We start from the raw sequence: 25,270 nt of genomic DNA on the forward strand, positions 1-25,270 counted from the left end.
TTCTCTTCTCCAAGCCTATGCTCTTCCACTGGGTTCCTGGAAGGGCAAGGAAAGAAGGGCTTCTGTGGCCTCATCATCACCGAGAGTCCCCCGCTCTGACAACTGCACAGCTCTGTGCAGAAGCCAGCATCATCAACAAGTAATGAGAGCAATAGAAACACAGTAGCCAACAATCCCGAAATTCTGAAATCCACAATTAAAAACTGGAAAGTTTCTGCAACTGGTATGTTGGTCCCAGGCCGACTCACCACTAGGGGAACAAGAACCCGCCAGGATCGGAATGGCGTGTGCTCCAAGGCAGAGACTGCGGAGAAGCAAGGAGGACGGGCCGTGACAAGACCCCGGAGCAGAAGCAGGAGGAACATCTGACCAGCGTTCCCTCCAAAGGGCTCCCCTCGGAAGAGACGACCCGCGTTGCATGGAGAGCCATGCGGGACAGTCGCTTAGACGTGAGTTCCTTGTTTCACACGTACCTTGTTCGTTTCATCTTCTAGCAAACTTCTTTTCTCCCCAGCAGAGGGGTACTAATTAGTGCATATTAAGCACCTATTAATGGCACTTTGCCTACTTGGCCCTCAGGCATTGCTGAAAATGCAGACCTGGGTCCAAGAACCAACTGGTAACTGGGTTTAAAACCCTAGGAGCCAATTGTCCCACGATTCTACACCCTCCCCAGCCCACCCCACCACCATGCTTTTCAACCAGGGGCCACAAGCACACCAAAGGGACAAAAAGCACCAGGGTAAAACAAGGAACACTTTCTGTGCCAACAATGTTGCTCAAGGCAGACAAACTTTAACTTCTTTTATTTAGAGCAAATGCAAGCCTATTAAACTAGACAGTATTCATTATTCTTTAAGTGAGACGAGTGATTTTTCAAAAAATGTTCTGTGGAAGGTCTTTTTTTTTTTTTACCTTTATTTTTTATTTTTGAGACAGAGAGAGATAGAGCATGAATGGGGGAGGGTCAGAGAGAGACGGAGACATAGAAGGCTCCGAGCTGTCAGCACAGAGCCCGATGCGGGGCTCAAACCCACGAACCGTGAGATCATGACCTGAGCCGAAGTCGGACGCCCAACCGACCGAGCCACCCAGGCGCCCCAGAAGGTCTTTTTTTTAATTCGCTTATTTATTAGGGGAGGGGAGGGGAAGGGAGGGGAAGGGAGGGGAGGGGAGGGGAGGGGAGAGAATCCCAAGCAGGTTCCAGGCTATCAGCTCAAGAAACCTCGAGACCAAGACCTGAGCCAAAACCAAGAGTGGGAGGCTTAACGGACTGAGTCACCCCGGTGCCCCCTGAGGCAGATCTTCTATCCCTGCTTCCAGACCAGGAATCCAGGCCGGAGTCCTTCTCCGCTGTGAAGAGAGGCTTTGGTGAAAGGGTCCTAGGACACTGAGCAGCAGCGGGCCCCCCCTCTCGCCCAGCTGCAATGGCCCTGAACGCTGAAATCCCGGTCCATCTGTGGGCCTGCTGTTCCTCCCAGAGCCTCTCACCAGTAGACCTGGAAAGGTCCACAGAACTGGGCTCAGGCTGCACACAATTATGCTTTTAACTTCCTCTCCGAGTACTGTGTCGTGTTTGTGTTCATGGGGACCCCGGGCCAGCTCTACAAGTCTTCCTCCTCAGTGACATCTGGCCTGGACTCAGCGGGCAGCTCTGGGCTCAGCGGGGCTCTCTCACGGACCTGAGCTCGGCTTCCAGGTCAGCTGGGGACTGGCCGGTCCAGGGGGCCTCCGCTGGGTAGGTCAGTCTACACCACGAGGTTCTGATCCTCCTGCACACCAGCCCTGACCTGCCCACGACGGCAGCCGGGCAGGGTTCTCAGGAGACCGCAGAAGCACACACGGCCCCGTGAAGCCCGCACTTGGCACTGACACGGCACCACGTCCGTTACCGACTGTCAGTCAAAGCAAGTCGTGAGATCGGCCCAGATTCAAGCAGGAGAAAAACAGACGGTACCTCCTGACAGAAGAGAGCGGACGTCACACTGCAGACAGGGAGGGGAATCATCGCTGCCATTTTTTGCAAACATGCAGTGTTTTCTCTTCCCGTATGCTTCCATCCAGAACCTCTAGATCACAGCTTCCCAGGAAGCTTTACCCGTTCCCAAGGACGTGCAGTTGGGGGCCCCACAGACAGATGCGCGCACACGTGTGCATGTGCGTGAATGTGTCTGCCTAAGAAAGAGAGTAGGGGTTTCAGCATCATCTGCAAGAATGAAGCATCTGTAAATTGCACTTCGTAGGGGGAAGGGTCCGTGCATCTCTCATATTCCCTACTACCGCCAAAACACGTCCGCATGTCGTGTTCTGTTTCCTTTGCCAACAGCTGTCGTCTTTCTCCTTTCTAATTCACTCACCAGCTATTCCAGCTCTACGTAGCCAGAAAAACAAGGACCATACCAGACAGTTCAATAGACAACATTTAATATGGGAAACTGGTTACAAAGATGTTAGAAGAGATAGAAAACCAAACCATGAGGCAACCCAAGGATTGGCTAAAGCAGGAGAACCCTCCCCCGGGATGGGAGGACTACCAGAGAGAGGCAGAGGTTAGTGGAGCCCAGAGGCCAGGTCCCCTGCAGGAGCTGGTCCTCAGGAGGGGCCACAAGGCAAAAGCTGGAACCACAGCCAGCACATAGCAGCTGCCAGAAATACCTCCTGGGGCTGAAGAGAGAGGAGAGGGTCCAGGGACACCTGCTGGGGCTGAAGGCAGGGGAGAGGGGAGAGGGTCCAGGGACACCTCCTGGGGCTGAAGGGAGGGGAGAGGGTCCTGGTCCTGGGACACCTGCTGGGGCTGAAGGGAGGGGAGAGGGTCCAGGGACACCTGCTGGGGCTGAAGGGAGGGGAGAGGGTCCAGGGACACCTGCTGGGGCTGAAGGGAGGGGAGAGGGTCCAGAGACACCACCTGGGGCTGAAGGGAAGGGAGAGGCTCCTGGGACACCTGCTGGGGCTGAAGGGAGGGGAGAGGGTCCAGAGACACCACCTGGGGCTGAAGGGAGGGGTGAGGGGAGAGGGTGCAGGGATACCTGTTGGGGCTGAAGGGAGGGGAGAGGGTCCTGGGACACCTGCTGGGGCTGAAGGGAGGGGAGAGGGTCCTGGGACACCTGCTGGGGCTGAAGAGAAGGGTGAGGGGAGAGGGTGCAGGGATACCTGTTGGGGCTGAAGGGAGGGGAGAGGGTCCTGGGACACCTGCTGGGGCTGAAGGGAGGGGAGAGGGTCCTGGGACACCTGCTGGGGCTGAAGAGAAGGGTGAGGGGAGAGGGTGCAGGGATACCTGTTGGGGCTGAAGGGAGGGGAGAGGGTCCTGGGACACCTGCTGGGGCTGAAGGGAGGGGAGAGGGTCCTGAGACACCTGTTGGGGCTGAAGGGAGGGGAGAGGGTCCGGGGACACCTGCTGGGGCTGAAGGGAGGGGAGAGGGTCCAGAGACACCTGCTGGGGCTGAAGGGAGGGGAGAGGGTCCTGGGACACCTGCTGGGGCTGAAGGGAGGGGAGAGGGTCCTGGGACACCTGCTGGGGCTGAAGGGAGGGGAGAGGGTCCTGGGATACCTGTTGGGGCTGAAAGGAGGGGAGAGGGTCCTGGGACACCTGTTGGGGCTGAAAGGAGGGGAGAGGGTCCTGAGACACCTGCTGGGGCTGAAGGGAGGGGAGAGGGTCCGGGGACACCTCCTGGGGCTGAAGAGAGGAGAGAGAGTCCAGGGACAACTCTGGGGTTGAAGAGAGGGGAGAAGGGAGAGGGTCCAGGGATACCTGTTGGGGCTGAAGGGAGGGGAGAGGGTCCAGGGACACCTGCTGGGGCTGAAGAGAAGAGAGAGGGTCCAGGGACAACTCTGGGGTTGAAGAGAGGAGAGAAGGGAGAGGGTCCTGGGACACCTGTTGGGGCTGAAGGGAGGGGAGAGGGGAGGGGGTCCAGGGATACCTGTTGGGGCTGAAGGGAGGGAAGAGGGTACTGGGACACCTGCTGGGGCTGAAGGGAGGGGAGAGGGTACAGGGCCGGCTCTGGGGTTGAAGAGAGGGGAGAGGGGAGAGGGTCCTGGGACACCTGCTGGGGCTGAAGGGAGGGGAGAGGGTCCTGGAACACCTGCTGGGGTTGACAAGCAGCAAAGACACCCTGGCTGCTGCAACCCTCCTTCCAATGCCGCCCACGGGCCGACCCAGGCCAGAAGCCTGGCTGTGCACAGGGACAAACCACCTCGGTGGCTCACAAGGAAGGCCTATTTCTCACTCTGCTCCAGTGCCCATCACACCTGGGTCTGGGCTGAAGAGCAGGTGTGCTGTCCTCATGGCAGACAAGGGGGGTCAGGGCGGGTCAAGGACCACCAAGGAGGCTGTGCCGGGCCCTGGAAGGGCCCACACTTCATGGGACGACACAAGTCACATGGCCCAGCCCAACACGGATGAGAGAGCTCCGTCCACACAGGGTCCCCATCAGCCCCGTGGCGGTAGGCAAGAGAGGTATTCCTCTTGCAGAAAGGGCAGCTGTATGTTTCCTGTCGCTGCAAGTAAGAAATCACCACACACTGAAAACAACACAAATGTATTTTCTTACAGTGCTGGAGACCAGAATTTTGAAATCGGTCTCACTGGGCTAAAGTCAAGGAGTCGCCGGGGGTTCCTTCCGCAGGCACCAGGGGAGAATCCCTTTCCTGTCTTTTCTGCTTCTGGGTCCACCCACATTGTCTGGTGTGTAGCCCCTCCCTCACATCACCCCAACCTCTTACCTCCATTGTGACTTTCCCACTTCCTCTTCTGATCTCCTGCCTGTCGTTCCCCCATAAGGACACTTATTGTTACTTTGGGCCCACCTGGATCATCCAGACAGCCTCCCCATCTCATGATGCTTAACCTAATCCCAGCTGCAAAGTCCCCTTTGCCGTACAGAATAGCATTCCCAGGTTCTGGGGGTTGGGATGTGGACGTTCATCCACGACAAGCAGCACTAGCTCGATCCACCAGCAAGGGGTCTGGAGCGATGCAGGGTGCAGGGACCAGGCTCCCGCACCAGGGAGCACAACAGAGGAAGGGCAGGGAGGTCTTCCGGAGTCTCCTCCCAGCCTCTTCTTTATCAAGAAACAGTCCTTGCGTGCAGGGGGGGCTCCATCCCACCCACGAAGGGAAGAAATTCACAGCTCCTCGCCTGCCGCATGAGCTCATGAATGGTCTGCTGCTAAAGTCTGTGCAGCCCGGTGTCAGACTCTCGGACAAGTGAGATAAACAACGGTCATAATTCAGGTGTCCTACCTCGTAACACATTGTGTTTATGAACACACTGGCTAAGAGCTCCAGCTCCAGAATTTATCTCCTTGAGCACTATGATTCCTACAGGCTGTCACTGGAGGCCACCTCGGTTCCACAGGCAGGTCACAACATGGCCGTTTGCATCGTCAAGGCCAGTGGAAGAAAGAATGTCTTTCACACCAGTCTGCTAAGACGGCGTGTTAGATGATGTTATGTGGTCTGGGAAGGCACATGTCCTCTCCTTGGTTACACTCTATTGGTTAGGACTCACAGGTTCCACCTGCACTCAAGGGAGAGGGGATTATACACGAGTGTGACTCATTGAGAGTCATCTTAGGGTGTATCAACCAGACAGAAAGAGAGAGAGAGAGAGAGAAAGAGAGAGAGAGAGAGAGACGATAGACGATTGATAGATGATAGATAGCCCATCGATACATAATAGATGATTGATAGATGATTGATAGACGATAGATAACAGATAGACGGATGGATAGATGAATGGATGGATGGATAATGGACGGATAGACAGATGATAGACAATTGATAGATGATAGATAGCCTATCGATATATAATAGATGATTGATAGATAATTGATAGATGATAGATAACAGATGGACAGATGGATGGATGGATGAATGGATGGATGGATAATGGACAGATAGATAGATAGATAAATAGACATACAATAGATAACAGATGAATGGATGGATGGATGGATGGATGGGTAGATAAATAAAAGACGGATGGATGGATGGATGGATAGATAGATAGAAGTTCACTCAAATGGAAAGTTACTGAGAAGACCCCAAAATACATAATATTGGAACTGTCAGTAGACATACGGCTATCTTGTTCCAGGGAGAGCAAAACTGAAACCACCAGAGGAAAGCTGCAGGCAAACACACTTGGTCACCACATAAGAGAACTTTCTGACAATCCAGCGTTCAGAGGTGGAAGGAGGGGGTGGCCTGGGGACGGACCAAGTTCTTCCCTTGGCACTCACAAAGAGGCCCTGGGGACACTGACGCTCCTCTGCGGAGGGTTCTCGGCAAAAGCAGTCGTGGTACCTACCACCTGAAGGCCCAGGCTTCTTCCAGCTCTAGGTACCAATAACTTTCCATCTCCAAAGTTTTGAGAATGGATTCCTTCAAAACTAAAGGGACCCCGGCCCATCAGAGATACGGAGTTTAGAAGGCATCACGGCTTTGCGGGAACCCGGCAATGGTGACCATCTGTAACATTTTAGCCCTGGCTGGGAACACAGCAGCCAGGGCACAGTGAGACGGTGCGTGAGTGGAAGATAACGGGGGAGGAGTGAGCCACACTGGGGTCACTGACACTAGAAATCAAGAAAAAGGAAAATTCCAACATTTGGTCTTCAGCTGAAACCAAACAGATGTTTAGAGAACTGAGAGGAGCTTCGGGTAAGACGTACATAGTTCAAGCTGCAGCGACTGAGAGGGGAACCTCAAAGTATCTCAGATCCGTATCATTAACGGCCCTGGAGGAAGACACGGGAGCTGAGAAGCTTGCTCGTGGCTGGTCCGGTGGCAGCGCGTTCCACGTCTCGTGCCCCGCAAAAGCCTGGGGATGTAAGCACAGGGTTTCGCCTCTCATGAGGCCCTGGCCCAGGACCGGAAGCAGTCTCTCTCCCTGCTCCCTCTCCGTCCTACTCCTTTACCTTCTGCTCCTACGGCTGGGATTGCTCACCTCTTCACAGCAATCTTGAGAGACGACATCCCAGCATCCATCCCAGAGCTCTTTTTGCAAAGCCCAACTGGACCTCAGCCTCCTCCGTCTGAGCGAGCGGTTCCCGAGGGCCCCATCTGCCATGACCCACCCCCGCCACTCCAGGGGTAGGAGCCATGTGCCGAGAGGGTGGAGTGGACAGGGGCTGCAGGAGGCCGGTCGTGGGCTGCCCACCTCAGAGGACATCTTCGGGGACAGGCGGCCGTCCGGTCAACTGAGGTGTCCTTAGAGGGCAGTGTCCCATTTCCAAGTGTGTGGTTACAGATCGGCGCTGCTTTGCTCCCAAAAGAAACGGACGTCTCCCGGCTCCACGGTGCCAGCAGGCCGCTCTGAAAGGCCACGCGCACGGCGTGTTCCTGGGCTGTCCACAGCCCGACCGGCGCGTACTAACTACACGGCCAGAGCCACACCAGCAGCTGCAGAGGAAAAGGGCTGTCCACGGAAGGACAGCCGCAGCCGGCTCTCCAGCTTGGGGCAAGGCAGCCCAGCCCCAAGCCAGTTCCGCCAGCCTGGGCCCTTGGCCGGGACTCAGCTTCTCCGGATCCGCTTCCATGGCCAAGTGGGAGGACACAACTGTTGTGACAATAACCTTCCTTCAGTGTCAGTGTCCTTCTCTTCCTCCTCCTCGCCCTTCCTGGGAAGAAGGCTTCCACACGCACGGACCACTCACCTGTGCCCTGGGTGACCGTCTGATCCACAGCCCATCCCTTGCAGACGTCACACAGATGGGGGAAGGAGCCACCAGGTCTGAGAGCGTCACTCTGGGCCCACGGGGCCTCCTTCATGTCAGACCCGTGCAGGGCGCCCAGCCATGGCCAGCTGGCCGGAGGAAGGCCAAACGGCGGGGGCGGACACGGGTGAGGACAGAGGAGTGATAACAGAGCAGTGAGATTCAGCCACTTTTAACCTTGGGTGGCTTGAATCAACACTGCGCCTCTCATCACAAGAACACTGGGGGAGCACAGCATACTTTTCCCTCGGCAGGTAGGGGCCCCTCCATGGGCTGTGAACCCAATTTAGTGGATCACCATTGCTTCTGGGAAGAGAAGGAGAAAGAAAGGAGGGGAGGGGAAGCGAGGGGAGGGGGAGGGTCGGGTAGGTCAAAGCTCACACGTATGGCCAAAGTAGGTATGATTCTGTGAGGCTTTGGGTACGTGGTCCCGGAAGGGGATGGAAACTGTATTTCTGACCATGGGTGCACTGAAGCTATTTGAAAGCAGAAACGGACGTACTGACCTTGGCATGAGCCAGCCAAGCGCACACAGAGCCACCCTTCCCCTTGTTCCAACCACGGCCTCCGAGCCACACAAGAGTCGGGGCCGGCTTGTTCGGGGTCTGCATCCCTCCTCCCCAGCCGGACTCCTGCATGAACGTGGACGCCCGTGTCTGGAAGGCGAGAAGGGGACACATCTCTGATTTCCTTGGCCAGACACGGCCATCGCTGTGGGGCCTGCACCTCCCCAAGCACTTCCAGTGCTCCCGGGACCCACACGTCCCAGCCCGGGGAGATTTTCCGGACTATTTGGGGGATTAAGGGAGCGAGCACGCACATGACCTCAGCACACATACACGACCACTGGAAGGACACCCAGAAAACCTTGAGCTTTGGAGGTCTGCCTGCCTGTGCAGAGGGTCCAGAGAACTGGTGCTCAGCAACTCGGAGGTCAGTCCCGGCTCAGGGCTTCCGAGCTCCACGCTGGGAGACCTACTCGGGGCCTCTCTCTGGCTAGCAATCTGGCAATAATTATGAAAATGTATATACGTGCAACTCCCCTTCAAGACATTAATCTCAAGGGATACGCTCCGATGTCGTCGGTACTGAACAAAGGTGCATCCTGTGGTATCTGTGCTAGAGCTGAGAGAGAAGGGCCCAAGGACCACCCGACGGAGACAGTGTGGGTGCTGGACAGCGCATCCGGGGGACAAGGCTCTGGTGCCAGCCTGAGGTGGCCCCACACATGCTGACAGGAGGGCATCTCCAGAGATACTGTAAGTAAAAACAGTGAGAGGCTGAACAGTGTGTATAACGTGATCCTGTTTGTATTTTTTTAAGTTTGTTTATTTTGAGAGAGAGAAAGAGAGAGCGAGCAGGGGGGAGAGGGGGTGGGGACAGAGAATCCAAAGGGAGCTCTGTGCTGACAGTAGGGAGCGCTTCGCGGGGCTCAAAGTCACGACCCGTGAGATCGTGACCTGAGCCGAAGTCGGACGCTTAACTGACTGAGCCACCCACACATGCTTCTGTATAAGCAGAAGCGTGGACGCATACTTAGAGCATCTGTGGTTGCCGGGAAGATATCTGGACTTAATAAGCTGGGGGCTGGCATATGCCATCCACACTGTGCTGTCTGCATTTTTCAAGGTGGAAAACAAGCACGTGAGATAACAGCGCTAAGCACGCTCTCTGATTTCGCTTGCTGTACATTTGTACCAACAGGACCACTGAAGCTTAACACGAGACGCAGGAAGAAAAACCGGTCCAGATCGATACTGCGTGGCCCGCCTTCTCTACGTGGGGAGGCCGCGACGCTCTGTGCGAAGAGCCTGGCTGCACACTGTGCACGGTGAGTAAACGGTTATTAATAACAGTAATGACGGCCTCCATTTGCTCCTGCAACACCATTGGCTTCACCGTGGGGCAGGATATACCCTGAAGACAGGCCTTCGGTTTCCACTCCCATCTCAAACTTAAAGAGGTCAGAAGACAGTTTACATGAAAGGCCCATCTCTTGTTCTGCTCTCTGCCGGGGCCCCAGCTGCTTCCTTTGATTAAATCCGCCGACAACCGCGTTAGCATCCCTTTGGACACTAAACGCTCCCGTCTGCACACACTCACAAATTCATAAATGCCTCGGCACACACGGGATGCCCACAGGCTACAATACGTGCACAGGTCCCCGAACATGGGGCCCCGCCCAGTTAACAGAAGGGTCCTGCAATGTCGCCTGGGGTAGCACACAGAGAGGGCGGGAAGGGAGGACGGGGCGGAAAAGACCAGTCTCTCCTTCATCCCGAGCGCATCTCACACTCGGCGCCTCCCTAGGAGGGCAGCTGAGACGGTCTGGACGGAGCTCAGGGCCTTCTCCAGAAGAAGGGGGGCAGGGGTGGGGCTGGGGGGCAGCAGACCCTGCAGGAACCCAGCCTGGAGAAGGGAGAACACAAGGAGGTGGAAGAGGTGACGGCAGATGTTGGGGAGAAGCGGGGCACGTGTGGGGCAGCGGGCTTTGAAGAGGCCGATGGCTGTCCCCGCGCTCCCCAGGCCCCCGCTTCCCCTCCCCCGCCCCCTCCAGCTGCAGGAAGCTTTAGAACCACGGGGCACCCAAGGCTCTTGCAGCTCAGGGACCCGGGGCTCCTCCACCTGGCCTTGGAGGACCAGAGCCAGCACTGGCCACGGCGGCCTCTGGAGCCACTAAGAAGGACCACACGGGCAGGGACGACAGTGAAGCCGGGTCAGAGGCGTGACAAGGACCTGGGGCAAGGCACTGCCGAGGCCACTCAGCTCCCTGGCGAAAGGAGAAGTGGGTCACAGGCTCCACCTGCTCTTGATCTCTGGCGTCCAGATTATCGCCCGGCGCCTGGGATGAGCCTGGGGAGGGCCCTGCGTCCTGCCCCTTCTCCTTCCACACGCTGTCCACGCAGCGGGACCACACGTAGCTTTGTACCTTCGGCTCATAATACAAAAGACACCACGTGTGCGCCAAGTAAACTAAACTTGAAACACTCCTAGCGCTGCATCTGGGATCTAAATTTACTTCCACGAAATTTAAGGTTTTGGCCTTAAATTACCCCTACAAGTGAGCTTCTGCGGAAAAGAATCGACGTCAGCACCTGCTACCTGGAAATCCAGGTCTCATGTCCTGAATGTGCCAGAAGGGGCCCTGTAGGTCACCTGACAGCTCCCTTTCCCAGTCCCCTCCCTCCTGACCTGCCTCTGCCCTACAGGCCGTAAAAGCTAAGATCTAGATCCCCTCGCCACCCTCACGATTCGGGGTGCCCAAGAGACACCATCCTGGCCAATGAGACGCAGTACAAGCCCCTCAAGGAGACAGTTCCTCCAGAATGAAATGGCGAGGCCTCCGCAGTCGCGGTCTTTCTGTCACCCTTTCCCCATTCCTCTTCTACGTTCTCCCTGCCTGGAATGCAGTCGCTGTGCCCGGAGGGAGAGCAGCCATCTTGTGATGTGAAGGCAAGACCATCTGCTACAAGTGGCATTGACAAAGGTGTATCGCTGTGGAGCCTGGTTAATGCTTGGGAGGAGCTGTAGCTGCTCTGGGCAGACAACTTCAAATCGCTTCCCACAGGAGAAAGAAATCTAAGCCCCATCTTTTTTCACAATTGTTAGCTGAACCTTCCCTAATTTGCTGCCTACACACCTGTAAGAGTGATAGAGGCTAATAATGATGGCAACCAAATAAAACCGTAACAAAATGAAAGCAATGAAATTATACACGCACACGCGTACATAATTATTTTCAATGTATATTGCAATTATCAAATGAGATAAGTTATACAACATTGTAAGTTTTTTCAACGTTTTTTTTTTTTGTTTTTTGGTTTTTTTTTGGGGGGACAGAGAGAGACAGAGCATGAACGGGGGAGGGGCAGAGAGAGAGGGAGACACAGAATCGGAAACAGGCTCCAGGCTCCGAGCCATCAGCCCAGAGCCTGACGCGGGGCTCGAACTCACGGACCGTGAGATCATGACCTGGCTGAAGTCGGACGCTTAGCCGGCTGCGCCACCCAGGCGCCCCAACACTGTAAGTTTTAAAACATTATTGATAGCATTATTCTACCTAAGATTGCTCATGCCCGAAAAGCCTTTGAAACTTGAAAAGACAGTGGACAAAGTAAATGCCTCTGGGTCCTAGTGAGAAATCCCAGCCCAGGTGAGACACCATTCCCCAACAAAAATGGAAAGGTGGGAAAGCCCTCCTGAAAGAGAGATTCTCACAATCCTGCCTCTCTCGCACACGAGTCCCTTCGTTTACCGGGCAGTAAAAGGCCTCGCGGACTGTAACTCGGCCACAGAACCTGACGACCGGACTGCAGAGGCCGGAGCAGAACACGGGTCAGGGCTGCGGGAGGAAACAAAGCCCCAGAGCCCACAAAGTCCCAGCAGCAGCGGGACACGGGAAGGACGGCCCCACCTATCTGCTGCTTAGCGGATTTCTGATTCTGCACCAGACGATGCTCTAAATAAAGCCAGGAATAAATATTCCGTCAGCACATCCCTTGTTTCCTCAGCGCGTGTGTGTTCAGCTGCACAGCGAGGCTGGCCTCCCTTCCCACCCTCATTATCCTAACGGCGCCCCCCCCCCCCCGCCAAAAATGGCAAAGAAGACAGCTCTTGTGTCCCCCATTGGTCTGTGCCCACCTCGAGGAGCAGTCTGTCTCCCTTCTGCCCAGACTTCATGTCTAGGCTGGAAAAGTTCCAAGAAGATAACAAAGGACCTGAGTCTTGTCTTCTCCAAGCAGGCTGTGGTTGCCCGCGGTGGAGATGCCATGGGACCACCCTCTTCCTCCTCCTCCTCGTCCCCCTCCCCTTCCCTCTCCTCCTCCTCCCCCTCCCCTTCCCCTCCTCCTCCCCCAACCACCCTCTTCCTCCTCCTCCTCCTCCTTCTCTGCCTCCTCCTCCCCCTCCCCTTCCCCCTCCTCTTCCCCTTCCCCCTCCTCCTCCCCCTCCCCTTCCCCCTCCTCCTCCCCCAACCACCCTCTTCCTCCTCCTCCTCCTCCTCCTCCTCTGCCTCCTCCTCCTCCTCCTCTCCCCCTTCCCCCTCCTCCTCCCCCAACCACCCTCTTCCTCCTCCTCCTCCTCCTCTGCCTCCTCCTCTGCCTCCTCCTCCCCCTCCCCTTCCCCCTCCTCCACCTCCTCCTCCCCCCTCCCTCTCCTCCAGCCAGTGTAAAGCACCCCACTGCGTGGACGAGCTGGGTGTGATGGGCAAAATAATCAGACAGTGGCTCTGGGAACCGAGACTAGCAATCAGACTAAGTAAAATTTAACAGAGAAATCGTAAAAATGTGTGACTCTTTATTGACTGATCATTATTGGTCGGTCGGTCTGTAGATTGATAAGCTGTCGTGTCCCAAGCACAGAGTACACAGGTGTGTCCCAGCCAGCTCGAATGCTGCCAACAAAGCACCACAGACGGACGGCTTCAACCTCTGGCATCCGCTCCTCACAGCTCTGGAGGCTAGAGGTCGGCAATGGGGCTGCCGAGGTCGGGTCCTGGTGCATTGTAGACGGCCCCCTGTCCCCGCCGTGTCCCCACGTGGACTTTCAAGCCCGCCAGCGTCCTTCCTCTTCTTCCTCTGGTGCCATCGATCCTATTTGATTAGGACCCCACACCACGACCTCACTTAACCGTACTTAACGTCCTCGGAGGTCCCATCTCTAAATACAGCCACACTGGTGGTTAGGACATGTGAATTTGGAGGGGGTGGGGACTCTATGGACGTGTATACGTACATGCATGCGTGTGTCTGTATACACATGGTGCCCATGATGCATTACACAGTGCAGAAACGCAGGCGGGCACACACGTATTTGCACGTCTATCGTTAGACCGACGGGAATCCTACAGTTATTATTTTGGCTACCTCTGTGACTTAGGGGCCACCATCTACACCGAATTGCAGATCTGGGCCTGGAACACCCCCGGTGGGGTTCCTTGAGGTCCCTGCTCCCTGCGTGGCTCTTCCAGAGCCAGGACAGACGGTGCCTTCCGCGTGGCACGGATCGGGGACCATGGACCACGACCGGCACCCGCCGCCCTGCCCACGCCCCTCCTGAACAACCGTCCGAGCACATTCCCCTCCATGCCAGCAGCGAGAGCGGCACCGGCCGGCCTGGGGGGGGGTTCCAGGTGCACGAGGCAATCGGAGTTCCTGCAAACAGAAGGCATTACTGGCTGCACAGGCTGGCAGGAACGTCCCCACCACGTCTCTTCACTCCTCCCTGGGAGCCCCGGCCAAGTCCCGCCCACTGTCCCCAGCACCTCTCCTGCAGCACACTGGTCCCCTCACCGGTGGCCTCTGAGCACAGACCCCCTGGGGGGTACGAGACCCCAGGAACACACCTTCTGTCCCAGGTTCACTAACCCTCTCAGCGGGAACAAGAGAGGCCTCGCGAATGTGGTCTGAGGGTGAAAGGAGACAGGACAGTCAGTGACTGATCCCCATCAGCCATCTCTGCCACCACGCAGACTCGGAGGGACAACAGCTTCGTTTTCTCCGTCGGGTCAGTGACCACGTGCTCTCGCGCTCCCAAAGTCGGCGGCAGCCAGATCCCCTCCGCAGCGTATGTCTGGAGGCCAGCCGTCTGCCTCAACGCCTGGCACCGTGGGGAGGCCTGATGTGGGGCGGGCAGGGCCACCAGGGTGCCCACACACCCAGGCCTCCACAAGGCTCCCGGTGGGATGGGGCAGGGTTCCCAAGAATAGCTCCAAGTGGTTCATCTCGGACACCCCAAACCAAACAGACTTGACCTCCTTTGGAGGAATCATTTATAAGTCCAAGTTCAGCTCCTGAGCCCATGTAGTGAAAACCAACCCTCCAGTGCAAAGACCAGAAGGACAGGGCTGGCCCCGTCCCTCCTTCTCCAGCCCCACAGCACAGGCGGTCATCAGCCGGCCCCCGACGAGGCTCGTTCCCGCCCCACTGATACTCAAGGCTGCTACCACGTCAGTTCAGTAATAAAGCCCTCTGCTCCTGAGCACCAGATTAGAGGTCAGGTTTGGGACGGCACTGTGCCACCATTTAGTCCGCTTGTGACCCAGACGGTTCCTATGCAGGTGGCCCACCCCTCCTGTCACTGGTGGATGAGGCAGGATGCAATCCCGTGCACAGATGGAACTAAAGCCCAAAACGATGGCCGGTGATTTAGAGCTGTCCTCTGCCTGTACTTCCGACGTGGTTTAAGTTTGTTTCTTTATTTTGAGAGGGATGGAGAGACTGCAGGCAGGGGAGGGGCAGAGAGCGAGGGAGACAGGGAAACCCGAGCAGCCTCCGCACAGTCAGAGCAGAGCCCGATGCGAGGCTGGATCTCACAAACCCGAGATCATGACCTGAGCCGAAATCAAGAGTCAGACGCTTAACCGACTGGGCCACCCAGGCGCCCTCCAACGTGTCTTACAATTAAATGGACACGTGCGTCCCGTCACTCTGTTTGCAGCGCACTTACCCAAAAATCGGAACCCATTTTAAACGTCTGCTTTGGGAGGCCGTACTCACATAAAGGACCGGTGGGAGCTTGCACGGCATGTGCCACCAGAGAGGACGTGTCCTCCGCTTGGGAGAAGGCCGGCGGGCTCTGCACCCAGATGAGGAAGTGTGGCTTTGGTCACTTCACGCTACCGTTCCTCCCGTGGGCGTGACACAGGGCTCCCCAAGGCTGCCACGGAGGCTGCAGTGCCCTTCCGGAGCCTCCGTCCTCAGGATCCCAAAGCTCCCCCAAGCCGCAGCTGGGCTCCAGTCACTGCCTTTTCACATAATGCCTTCCCTCGCACCCCCCGCCCCGGCCCCAGCACGCCTGCAGTAATGCAGTCGTCACTGACGTGTCTGTGTCAATGCACGTGGCCACGTCCGTCTGGATCTGTGTGTACATGCTTCTGTGTGTGTGTGTCTGTGTGTCTGTGTCTATCTGGATCCGTGTGTATGTGCCTGTGTGGGTCTGTGTGTGTGTGTGTGTGTGTGTGTGTGTCTGGATCCACGTGTATGTGCCTGTATCTGGGTCTCTGTAACTTCCACCACCGTCACCCACAATGCCGCTTCCTCATCACCAAACCATAATGCCTGTGTCTTCCTTTTTTGTACAACTTAGTATTTGCTTTCAAAACGTAGAAAAAGATCTTACAGAGGAAGGAAAAAGTATCATTCTGTCTCCACGTAGACACACATAGCTTCACCGTCTTCACCAGGCCGCAGCTTCAAACTCAAGCTGTGGCCCGTGGCCCCGGGTGACAGGGGCTCATCAGGCAGTCACGCAGGCAGCAGCCCGCTTTGAATGGATCTGGGGGTGCAGACACGGCAGCCCCCCAGCAGCAAAGCCAGGGCGCTTGACGGCCAGACCCACCAAACAGGACACCGTGTGGGTGAGTGGTGGCCCCCAGAAAGGTGTGTCCCCTTGGACCCTGTGAATGTCACCTTATTTTGAAAGTCTTCGCAGGTGCGATTAAGATTCTGGACCTGGATTGTCCAGGTGGGACCTAAGCCCAGCAACAAACACCACTGGGAGAGACGGGGGAGACACGTGGAGAAGACAGAGCCACGTGAACACAGGCACAGATCGGGGCAGCGCTGCCTCAGGAGCACCCGGAGCCACCAGAACCCCGCGGGAGGCAGGAAGGACCCCCCCCCTCCCCCCCCCCCGCTGCCGACACCTTCATTTCCGGTCTCTGGAACCAGAAGCTAAACCTCCATTGTTTTAAGCCACCCGGTTTGTGGCGCTCTGTTTCGGCAGCCACACAAAACTCCCAGGGCACAGGCAGACGTTCCGGAGCAGGTCCCTGTGCTCGGTGCTCATCCCACTCCAAGGATCCCTCCTCACGGCCGCTGTCCTGCCCCAGGAGAATCGCCCGAGTTTACGAGGAACCAGGCTCCCGGGACCTGCACATCCTGCGGCTGAAAGGCGCAGCCCCGGGCCATTTCACTGGTGTCCGTGAACCCGCCTCCCTCAGGATGGTACACCCTCTAGGAACCCGGCTGCAGGAAATCACAAAGCTGCTCTGTAGTTTTTAATGTTTATTTATTTTGAGAGAGAGAGAGCGAGAGAGCGTGCAGGTGAACAGGGGAGGGGCACAGAGGGAAAGGGAGAGAGAGAATCCCAAGCAGGCCCTGCACGGTCAGCGCAGAGCCCGACTCAGGGCTCAATCTCACACTGAGATCGTGACCGGAGCCAAAATCAAGAGTCAGACACTTAACGGACTGAGCCCCCAGGCGCCTCCAGAATTCTGCCTGGAGAACAAATTGTATGAATATTACTCACACTTTGGGGGAAGCAATACTTGACGGTTTACAAGATATACTGTACTACACTATAAAATGTCATAAAAATCACTGCACGGAATACATCATGTAAATACTTAAAGGCTTTATTATGTGCTTACGTCTAATCGAAATCCATGTACAGTCACACTGAACACATTCTTTATGCACCATAACTGAAAACATAAAACACAAAACCGACTCAAAGTATTGCTGAAATAAAAGCAATTTTTCTTTGTTTTAAGGTGTGAAACCATGGTAAAATGGAAAAGAAACAGCACATAAAAAGAAACCATCAGGTGGATTTTTAAAAACTTAATTTAACTATTATAGCGAGTATTCCCAAGACTACTCTGCTGTGGACAATTAAATGCATCGCACTCACGATCCCCAGCCATGTGAAAGCTCAGGGACCGAACAGACGCACATCGGGGACAGAGGGGCAGCCGGGAGCACAGCTCTGCCAGCCCTCCGGGCCCCACAGTCCCCCAGGGCCAAGGACGAGGACAGGGTGGCTGGAGGACGGGCCCGGGAAAGCCGCACTGGTGCCGCGGTCAGTCCCAGCCTGCCTGAAGGTCACAGCGACTTACACAAGACCAGGAGGGTCTTCAGAAAGCAGGGCGGTGAAGTTAGGAAGGGGGGTGGTCCTCCCCTCGGATGCTTCGATACTTAGCCATGTCTTCAGGGAATACTTTAGAAAGTTCTTGAATCAACAGGCTTTTAAATTTCTAAGAAGAAAAACACACAGCATCAAAGTATCTTTGTTGGTGACCCGTCACCCAAGTTACAGACTACTTACTCCCCACCCCCCAAGCCTCAAACTCAAAAGAACAGAAACTGTGCCTGCCCTTTGTGTAAGCGGCCGTCCACACTGCCTGCTCATGACCCGGCTACGAGCAATGCCTACGAGCTTAGAACTGTGTTAGAGGTACGTTAACGAACTACCTGAGAGAGGAATCCATGAGCACAACATAAATACTTCAACTAGAAAAGCCCCTCCTGTAAGGTGCCAGCCACACATGTGGAAATGACTTTTGCAGACAACACACGTAACGGGAATCCTCACACAATATTTAACTAAGCAATTATTAACTCAAACCACGTCAAACTCGCTGTGTGCAAACAGCTTGATCAAAGCTTTCGGAGCACCTGGAAACCTCTATACTGCAAATGCTGCGGCTTCTTGATCCTACTTATCCGCCTCACACTTGTTCTAATCCGGTCTGAAAAGCAGCGAAGTACCTGCCAGCATCTGAAAGCCTCTCCTTGAGAGTCACACTAAAAGGCAGCTCTAAAGACACGAGCAGACCTCACACATGTTCTCAAGGGACACCGCACCTCAACACGACCACCGTCTAAGCTGGAACTCGGGCAAGGTTGAACACACGGTCCGCGGGGCAGACGAAGGCCATGGAACTGCGCCACGAGACCCGCACAGATCTCCAATGATGGAGACGGATGCGCGCTGAAGGTCACAGTCCCCATGCGTCACCGCCCGCAGGGATCCCCGCGCTGTCCGCGGCGCTGGAGTCGACCAGGGCGAGGCCAAAGCGGGAGCCGAGCGCACACAGCCCACGACCCGTCCGCTCGCTCACAAGGGCACCGGCCACCACGGCCTGATGTCCTGAGGGTGACGCTGAGCTCAAGGGCAACGCACCCCAAACTGACAAAACAGGAAGGAAGCTGCGGGCACCACACAGACCTTCACAGCAGTGTCACGCGCGGGGCAGGCTACCCGCCACCAGGACGGATCACCGGGGGAGACGTTAGGAAGCCCGGCGACCCAGGGCAGCAGGTGACAAAGCCGTCACGGTCATCCAGGCAGGGCCTCTCTGCTCCTTTCCCGCGCTCAGCCACAGAGCCCTGGGCCCCGAGCCCCGAGGTCACCGCGTGGCCATCCCCGCACACACAAGATATCGACCTGGCACTCAGTGGGCGCTGGGCCCCAGCAGGGACACAACGCTCGTCCCCAAGGTGCTGGAGCCCAGGCTGCCACAGACGAGATGGGAGAGGAAGGGAAGAGGGGCTTCCTCCTCAGGCACCCCATGGAAAGGTTGGTCCCCAAGGCCTGAGGAGGAGACGCAGGCTGAGCCCCGAGGATGGAGGGTGCAGAGGACAGGCCAGAGCTCCAGAGAAGGCCGCGCGAGAGGAAACAGGAGGGAGGGGGACACGAGGCCGGGCAGCCAGGCAGGGGTGAGGAGTGGGTGGAGGCGGGAGCTCGCAGCACGAAGCCAGCACGCACGGGCGACGAGGGGACGGTGCAGCGCGGGAAAGGAAGAACCACGCACCCCAATCTGAACCACCACTCAGTCAATGTAAATTGAAAAAAAGCCCCGCATATTTCACGTCCAAGATGCATGGAATTTTCTAGTTCTCATCAAAGCAAAGAACACACAGAGAAGTGCTCTGTGGAGCGCTGAGGACAGGGGCCACAGCACGAACGGGCCTGGAGCCAGGCGCTGGAGACAAGCACTGAACAAGGAGCAGGGGATAAAGATTTCGGAACCTTCTAAGCCCCGGAACCATCATTCCAGGAAGTGGCAGAACAGACGGCATCAAAAAGCAGCAAAGTACAACCTGCAGTTGGTCTTGTGCCAACGGCTGGCCAGCGACAAGGAACCGTCGCGAGAACTCGCTGGGCTCTCCTAAAAGGCAGGCCGCCACCTGCTGCGTCCCGTCCGCCCCGGCCAGGCCCTCCACTGCTCTGTGTCACTTACCGCCCGTTACACACAGAGATCTCAGCTGTGCCACCGTGGGAAATAGTGCACGTTTTGCCACGTGTGGAAAGGAACAAGGTCTATCGGCCAAATCTGCTTTGTAAGGATCTCTTCACATTCGGACCTTAGCTTGTGCTCACAAGCGCCTTACCTTCATGGTGTCGATCTTGCCTTTCACCTGTTCATTCCTGGCCAGGGCCCTCTCCAGGCACTCTTTGGTGTAGAGTTGGGGGTTTCGTCCTTGATCTATGTATCTGGGGACAGCAAACACCTCCATTAACGTTCTCCTGGCTGACACCTATTCTCAGTTCTCTCAGGGACAGAAAGGAGCGAGCGCAATACAACTTCACACGGCCTTGTTTGGACGAAACAGTGCCCGGGAACCAAGTGAATCAGGATTCTTCCATTCACGCAAGTATAGATGATTTGATCTATGACTTCTAATGGCGCGACTGACTCACGCAACCAAGCAATGACCAATTACAACCCAAGCGAGCTTCACATCCTCAGTGTTCGCTCTACTTCAGTTCCCTTGACCCTCACGATAACCTGTAAGGTCGGGCAGCTCTCGACAAAGAGAGGACCGACGCGAGCCAGGGTTTCAGGCTGGGGAGGGGAGGGGTTCTCGCCAATATGTGGCCTCCACTCCGGGGCGGGGGGGGGCACCCCATCGGTCCCTGGGGAATCCCTTTGCAGAGGAGCCTGGGGACTGCCGGAGCAGCCGGGGAGCGGTGCACGGGGCAGCCCCAGCCCTGCCGGCCCCAAGATTACACACAAACTGTTGTACCACTTTTGGGGGGCGGGGGCCCTGACACACTACTTCCCTAAATACACCCAAGTAACATGAATTTAACAGAGGGATTCTCTCCAATTGTTTCTAAATTGTAGAGCTGTTTTTGAGATTTCTGACACTAGTCCCCAACATGTCTTCATTCCCCTGCAGACTTCACCAAGCGCACTGGCTGGATGAATATCCACGTTTACCAGCCGTGGGCCACGTGCCCGCTTCCGTACCTTACAGACCTTCATACCCTTCAGCTACACTAATTACTCATTACAAAGGAAAAGAAATCACGGCCACGAAGTCCAGTTTACGCTCCAACAAAAAACTGTCACTTCAGAGATTTAAAAAAAAACAAAAACACTGTTCAGTTACTGTTAATGGCATAAAAACTGGCCTTTAATTATGACAGATAAAAAAATCAATACATCACATGTTTTAGAAATTCCATTTTATTGTAATGTTTTTGAAATGATGGAATGAAAGAAGCCAAGTTAGGGTTAGTTCTGAACAAAACACATCCAATTCTGAAGAAAAACACCTGACAGGCTTAAGTGTCCGAAACAAGTAACTGTCTCAACAGCAACAGCGTTCGGATGGGGCTCTCTCTCCAGGCCCGAGGGCCAAGTGCGCTCCCGCGGACACATCAACCCCCAGTCCCGGAGAGAGGAGCACGGGTTACAGTTTTCTCTCTGCCACAGTCAGTGTGCCTGTCTGGAAGCGTGAGCTAAAAAAGGCCCGAGACCCCGGAAACTCCTCCCGCATCGTACACGTCGACGGACAGTTCTCACCTGCTACCTGGTGGAGCTCAGAGGCCAACGCGGTCCCAATGCCCCGGATGAATCTCAACCGTCCCTTCTGCCCACTGGCTGTGGCCATGGCGGCCCAGGCCGCACCGCCTGCTGCCCATACACAATCAGTCCCCATCCCTTTCTCTCACTGGCCCTTCGGAAGGCTGGGGCAGTCACCTGGCATCTGGCCTGACATCCATCCCACACATTCACGGCCAGAACAGCACTAATGAGGACACTTCAAGAAAAGCAAATTAGCCTCCACGTTCCTGCAATTCACAGGCAGGCAGGCAGCCACCGTCCGGGAGCCTAAAGCCGTAACACACGCACGCGGAGAACTCGATGGGCTCACAGAACACGCTAAGAACACGCAACACCATGGCCAGGGAGAAAGGACAGGGCCAAGAGCAGTAAGAGTGCAGCCTGTGTGTCCCGTCTATGTGGGCAGCTCCTAAGCTGTGCTGTCACGAGGCCCTGCATCTCTGACCTTTCCGCGACGTTAAAATGGTAACGTTTCCCTTAACTGTCCAAGGAAATCTAGTGACTCAACATTTGCAGTTTTAAGGCCAAAAGGACTGACATGCTCTTGCCATCAATGCTGGCTCCGCCTCCGGAGAGAGACGCTGCCTGGCAAGAGACATCGGCTCTGGGCGAAGGACGAGTCCAGAATTTTTCTCTTAACTCTGACACTTAGGAGCCACACAGCCCGGCATAGTTACTTACCAGTTCTCTCACCTGTAAAATCAGTGTGATAAAACCTGAACTAAACAAATCTGTAACTTTATTTCCTGGAGGCGTTCTCTGGGCCACGCCTAGGACAGGCACACACAGCTCTCCGGCAGCAAACAGTGAACAGCCTTCCCAATTTCACTTAGTCTAAGAACCTTTATTTCCCCCCCCAGAGCAGATATTTACCATCTCCTAAAATTAGCACTCCCAGTGCAGCCTGAAAGACATCACACCAAATTACTTCTCACGCTGTTTCTGCCTATAGTTTTTTCTTTTTTCTTTTATAACAGCCCGAGTAGAACTTTTTATCCCTCAAGAAAAAAAGCAATATGGACTTTTGAGAGCCTATGGTGTTTTTCACATATTTAATAAACCTTTACTCACATGTTAACTCTTTTTCAACAATATGTAGATTTTTTTTTTTTTTAGTTTTTAATCCCATTAAAACACAGACTCCCTGAAAGCAAGTAATTTTTGTCTATCTTCACTGGCTTATCCCCAACACCTATAATGTGCTAAATGCCAGTAGCTGAAGGAGTCATTATAGCATCATTAAACAAGAATTCTACTCAAATGAAAATCAAGAATGATACTTACTCAAAAACTTCTAAAGGCACAGTAATGTCATGAAGCTGCTGCCTGCACTTATCAATATCCTGTAAGCCAGTAACGATAAAATTCCTGGGGGAAAAAACAAAAGTGGGCCATGTGGTTAATTCACATGACAGCAGGAACACCACCCAGGCGGCCAACTAGAACTCCACAGGGGACAGAGTTCCTTACCCCAACAAGGCGCATGGCTCTGTTTAGCTACAGAATTCCTAGAAAAGCTCTGGAGTTGGAGAATACCCTCAGGTATCTGACTTTCTTCCTTTTTTCATGTATTTATTTTTGAGAGAGAGAGAGAGAGTGAGCGCACGCAGGGGAGGGGCAAAAAGGGAGGGGACAGAGGATCTGAAGCAGGCTCTGTGCAGACAGCACAGAGCCAGATGTGAGGCTCGAACTCATGAACAGCGAGATCATGACCTGAGCTGAAGCCAGACGCTTAACCACTGAGTCACCCAGGCAACCCTTGACTTTCTTTGCTAAAGTAGAAACAACCAATGGGGGGGGGGGGGGGCGGGGAAGAAACCAACCCTTTTGAGAATCTGATGAAAACTATCAATCTTCTCTCAAAAACAATTACCCTGACTTCCACCTGGTTTTGTGTGCAATTTCAGAACACGGGGCAGCGGACTCCCACTTAAGAACCCATCCTCCGAGTCTGGGGAAAAGAAAACCATCCCTGGCTGGTTCAATCTCAGCCTCCTTTTGGAGGCTTCAGAGATCACCAGGCTAGTCCCCCTGCACTGGGTTTGTAACGCTGGGTTGTAATTATGTTGGATGTCTGTACCCCCTATAAAGCCGAGCTCTTCATCAGGACATTCTGTTCGCGTATTTGCCTCTTGTTCATCCCAGGGCCTAATACCATGGCCAGCACGGAGCTGTTGCCAAAAAAGTTAATAAACGGTCTGCAACCTTCCTCACCACCTCCCCCATCCAACTCCTCCACATTCAGGCCTCCGCAGCAAGTGGTTTTAGATCCCTCTCCTTCCGGGGCTCAATCCGGTGCACTGCCCCGTGAAGTCCGCCTCCCCTCTGGGGACGGGGACAGAACTCCCCAGGAGGGCCCAGGAGAAAAGGAAGGAGTCACACGCGCTCGAGGACAGGCTTTGATTATCAGGCCCAGAAACTGCAGTCGGCCCATGGTGACGTCTCCAAATGGGCCCCCAAGAAAAGGTTGCAGCAAAGCAGAGCGGGAGGGAGGAGGGCCGGCAAGAGGCGGCGGCGAGCCCGCCCCGGGCGCTCAGCCTGGAGCCAGACCAGGCCCAGACGACGGCGGAGAGGGGCGGCTCCCGGCCAGGCCCCGGCTCCCCCGCGGCCCGGCTCCCCGGCTCCCCGGCGCGACTCCCGGCAGACGCCGCCCCGCCAGCCCCGGCAGACGCCCGCGGACTCGGGCCGCCACTCACAGCTTCTGGTTGAGCCCGGCCTGGCTGCTGGGCTGGAAGTCGCTGACGATGATGCCGAGCTGCCGGATGTTCTCCACGAACTTCTCCAGGTGCTCCTCGAGGTGGTCGAACTTCTCCGCCATGGCCCCACAACAAACACCGCCCCGCGCGTGGTCCTGCTCCGCCGCTTCCTGCTTCCGCCCGAGCCCGCCGCCACTTCCGTTTCCTCCAGCGGCAGGAGGCGGGGTCTGAGGGGGCTACCCGCGCGGCCGGGGGGGCGGGACCTAGGCTGTGGGCGGGACGAGCGTTGGGGGGCGGAGCTCGAGCGCTGGGCGGGACGGAAGCCAGCTCAGCCCCGCCCCAGCAGCCCCAGCAGCCCCGAGCCGCCCAGGTGAGCGGGATCCTTCCAGCTAAACCGGGTCCCCAGGTGTTGTCAGTCCTCAGGACTGCCCTGTTGCTCTGAGGCCCGCCAGGAGCTAGCCCTGGGGACCTGCGACACCTCCTTCTGCCTCCCCTAGCCCTGCGCAAGCTAGCCTCTGAGCCTTCGTTCTCGTCCATCAACTTGGAATATTGAGTGCAGACAGCTGCTTGAGATTAGACTGGTTTAAGACCCTGAGCGCAACAGGCAGTGCTTGGAAACAGTAGCTTATCCCCACGAGGAAAATGACTTTTGTTTTCTGAATATACAAATTACTCATTGCAAATAATTAAAACAATACAGGAAAAAATATAATGAAGAAAGAGGGAAAGACACCTGAAATCCTGCACCCTGACATAACCATCTTTAAGATCTCGGATACCACTCACTCCTGCATTTCTTTATTTGCAGAGTCCAGCAGGCACCCCACCCCCCCACCCCCACCTGCTCCCCTGGAGGCTGGCCTCCCTCAGCCAGGCCCAGGCCCTCTTGGAGCCGCCCAGCCTTGGCCCTGGCACTGAAAGTCAGCTCATGCTGGGCTTTGGACCTGCGACTTTCCCAGTAGCGAACTATCTGCCTTCCCCAAATGAGTACACGAGCAGCCAGGACAGCTCAGGGTGACTAAAGCCTGGCGTCACAATTGAGGCCTTCCAGCACTAACTCCCGCCAGTCCCACCAGAGGCCAGTCATCTCCATGCACCATACAGTGCAGCACCTTCACAAACCCCCACCTAGATGGAAATCCAAAAGCTTCCATGAAAGGCCCAACAAAGGTAGTTTCCCTGCCCCGCTGTTGGAACCCTTGCAGTCAGCGCCGGCCCCCCTTCCTTCCTCTCCTGTGCAGCTAGCATCCACCTCCTGAAATTCTTCTGTCCAACCACC

The 25,270-nt window shown here is 55.7% G+C and overlaps 1 protein-coding gene and 1 long non-coding RNA gene across 3 annotated transcripts; both read right to left on the bottom strand.

The window, feature by feature from the left end:
- On the bottom strand, nt 1-24,186 carry MED10 (mediator complex subunit 10). Of its 2 annotated transcripts, none has more exons than XM_058715115.1 (4): nt 23,992-24,186; nt 22,580-22,663; nt 19,833-19,935; nt 1-36 (listed from the first exon to the last, which is right to left on the bottom strand). In XM_058715115.1, the coding sequence occupies exons 1-4, from the start codon at nt 24,111-24,113 to the stop codon at nt 16-18; spliced, it is 330 nt and encodes a 109-aa protein (XP_058571098.1). In that variant the 5' UTR covers nt 24,114-24,186; the 3' UTR covers nt 1-15. The 2 variants fall into 2 exon arrangements, with proteins under 2 accessions (XP_058571098.1, XP_058571094.1); XM_058715111.1 differs by lacking the exon at nt 1-36 and adding an exon at nt 17,056-17,692 and having other exon boundaries at nt 23,992-24,184.
- LOC131503631 (uncharacterized) lies at nt 2,408-10,235 on the bottom strand. Its single transcript, XR_009257499.1, has 2 exons — nt 6,673-10,235; nt 2,408-5,516 (listed from the first exon to the last, which is right to left on the bottom strand). It is a non-coding gene; the product is annotated as an uncharacterized LOC131503631 (long non-coding RNA).
- Nucleotides 24,187-25,270: the final 1,084 nt, after the last annotated feature.

The sequence above is a fragment of the Neofelis nebulosa genome, chromosome 1 (assembly GCF_028018385.1).
Source record: "Neofelis nebulosa isolate mNeoNeb1 chromosome 1, mNeoNeb1.pri, whole genome shotgun sequence".
In the NCBI taxonomy this organism is placed as follows: domain Eukaryota; kingdom Metazoa; phylum Chordata; class Mammalia; order Carnivora; family Felidae; genus Neofelis; species Neofelis nebulosa.

Coding starts and splice junctions, on each gene's coding strand:
- MED10 (XM_058715111.1), bottom strand. CDS start 24,113: ATGGCGGAGAAGTTCGACCACCTCGAGGAGCACCTGGAGAAGTTCGTG. Junction 19,936..22,579: donor GTGCCTTTAGAAGTTTTTGA/GTAAGTATCATT, acceptor TGCTGTCCCCAG/ATACATAGATCAAGGACGAA. Junction 17,693..19,832: donor GCAAGATCGACACCATGAAG/GTAAGGCGCTTG, acceptor TTTTCTTCTTAG/AAATTTAAAAGCCTGTTGAT.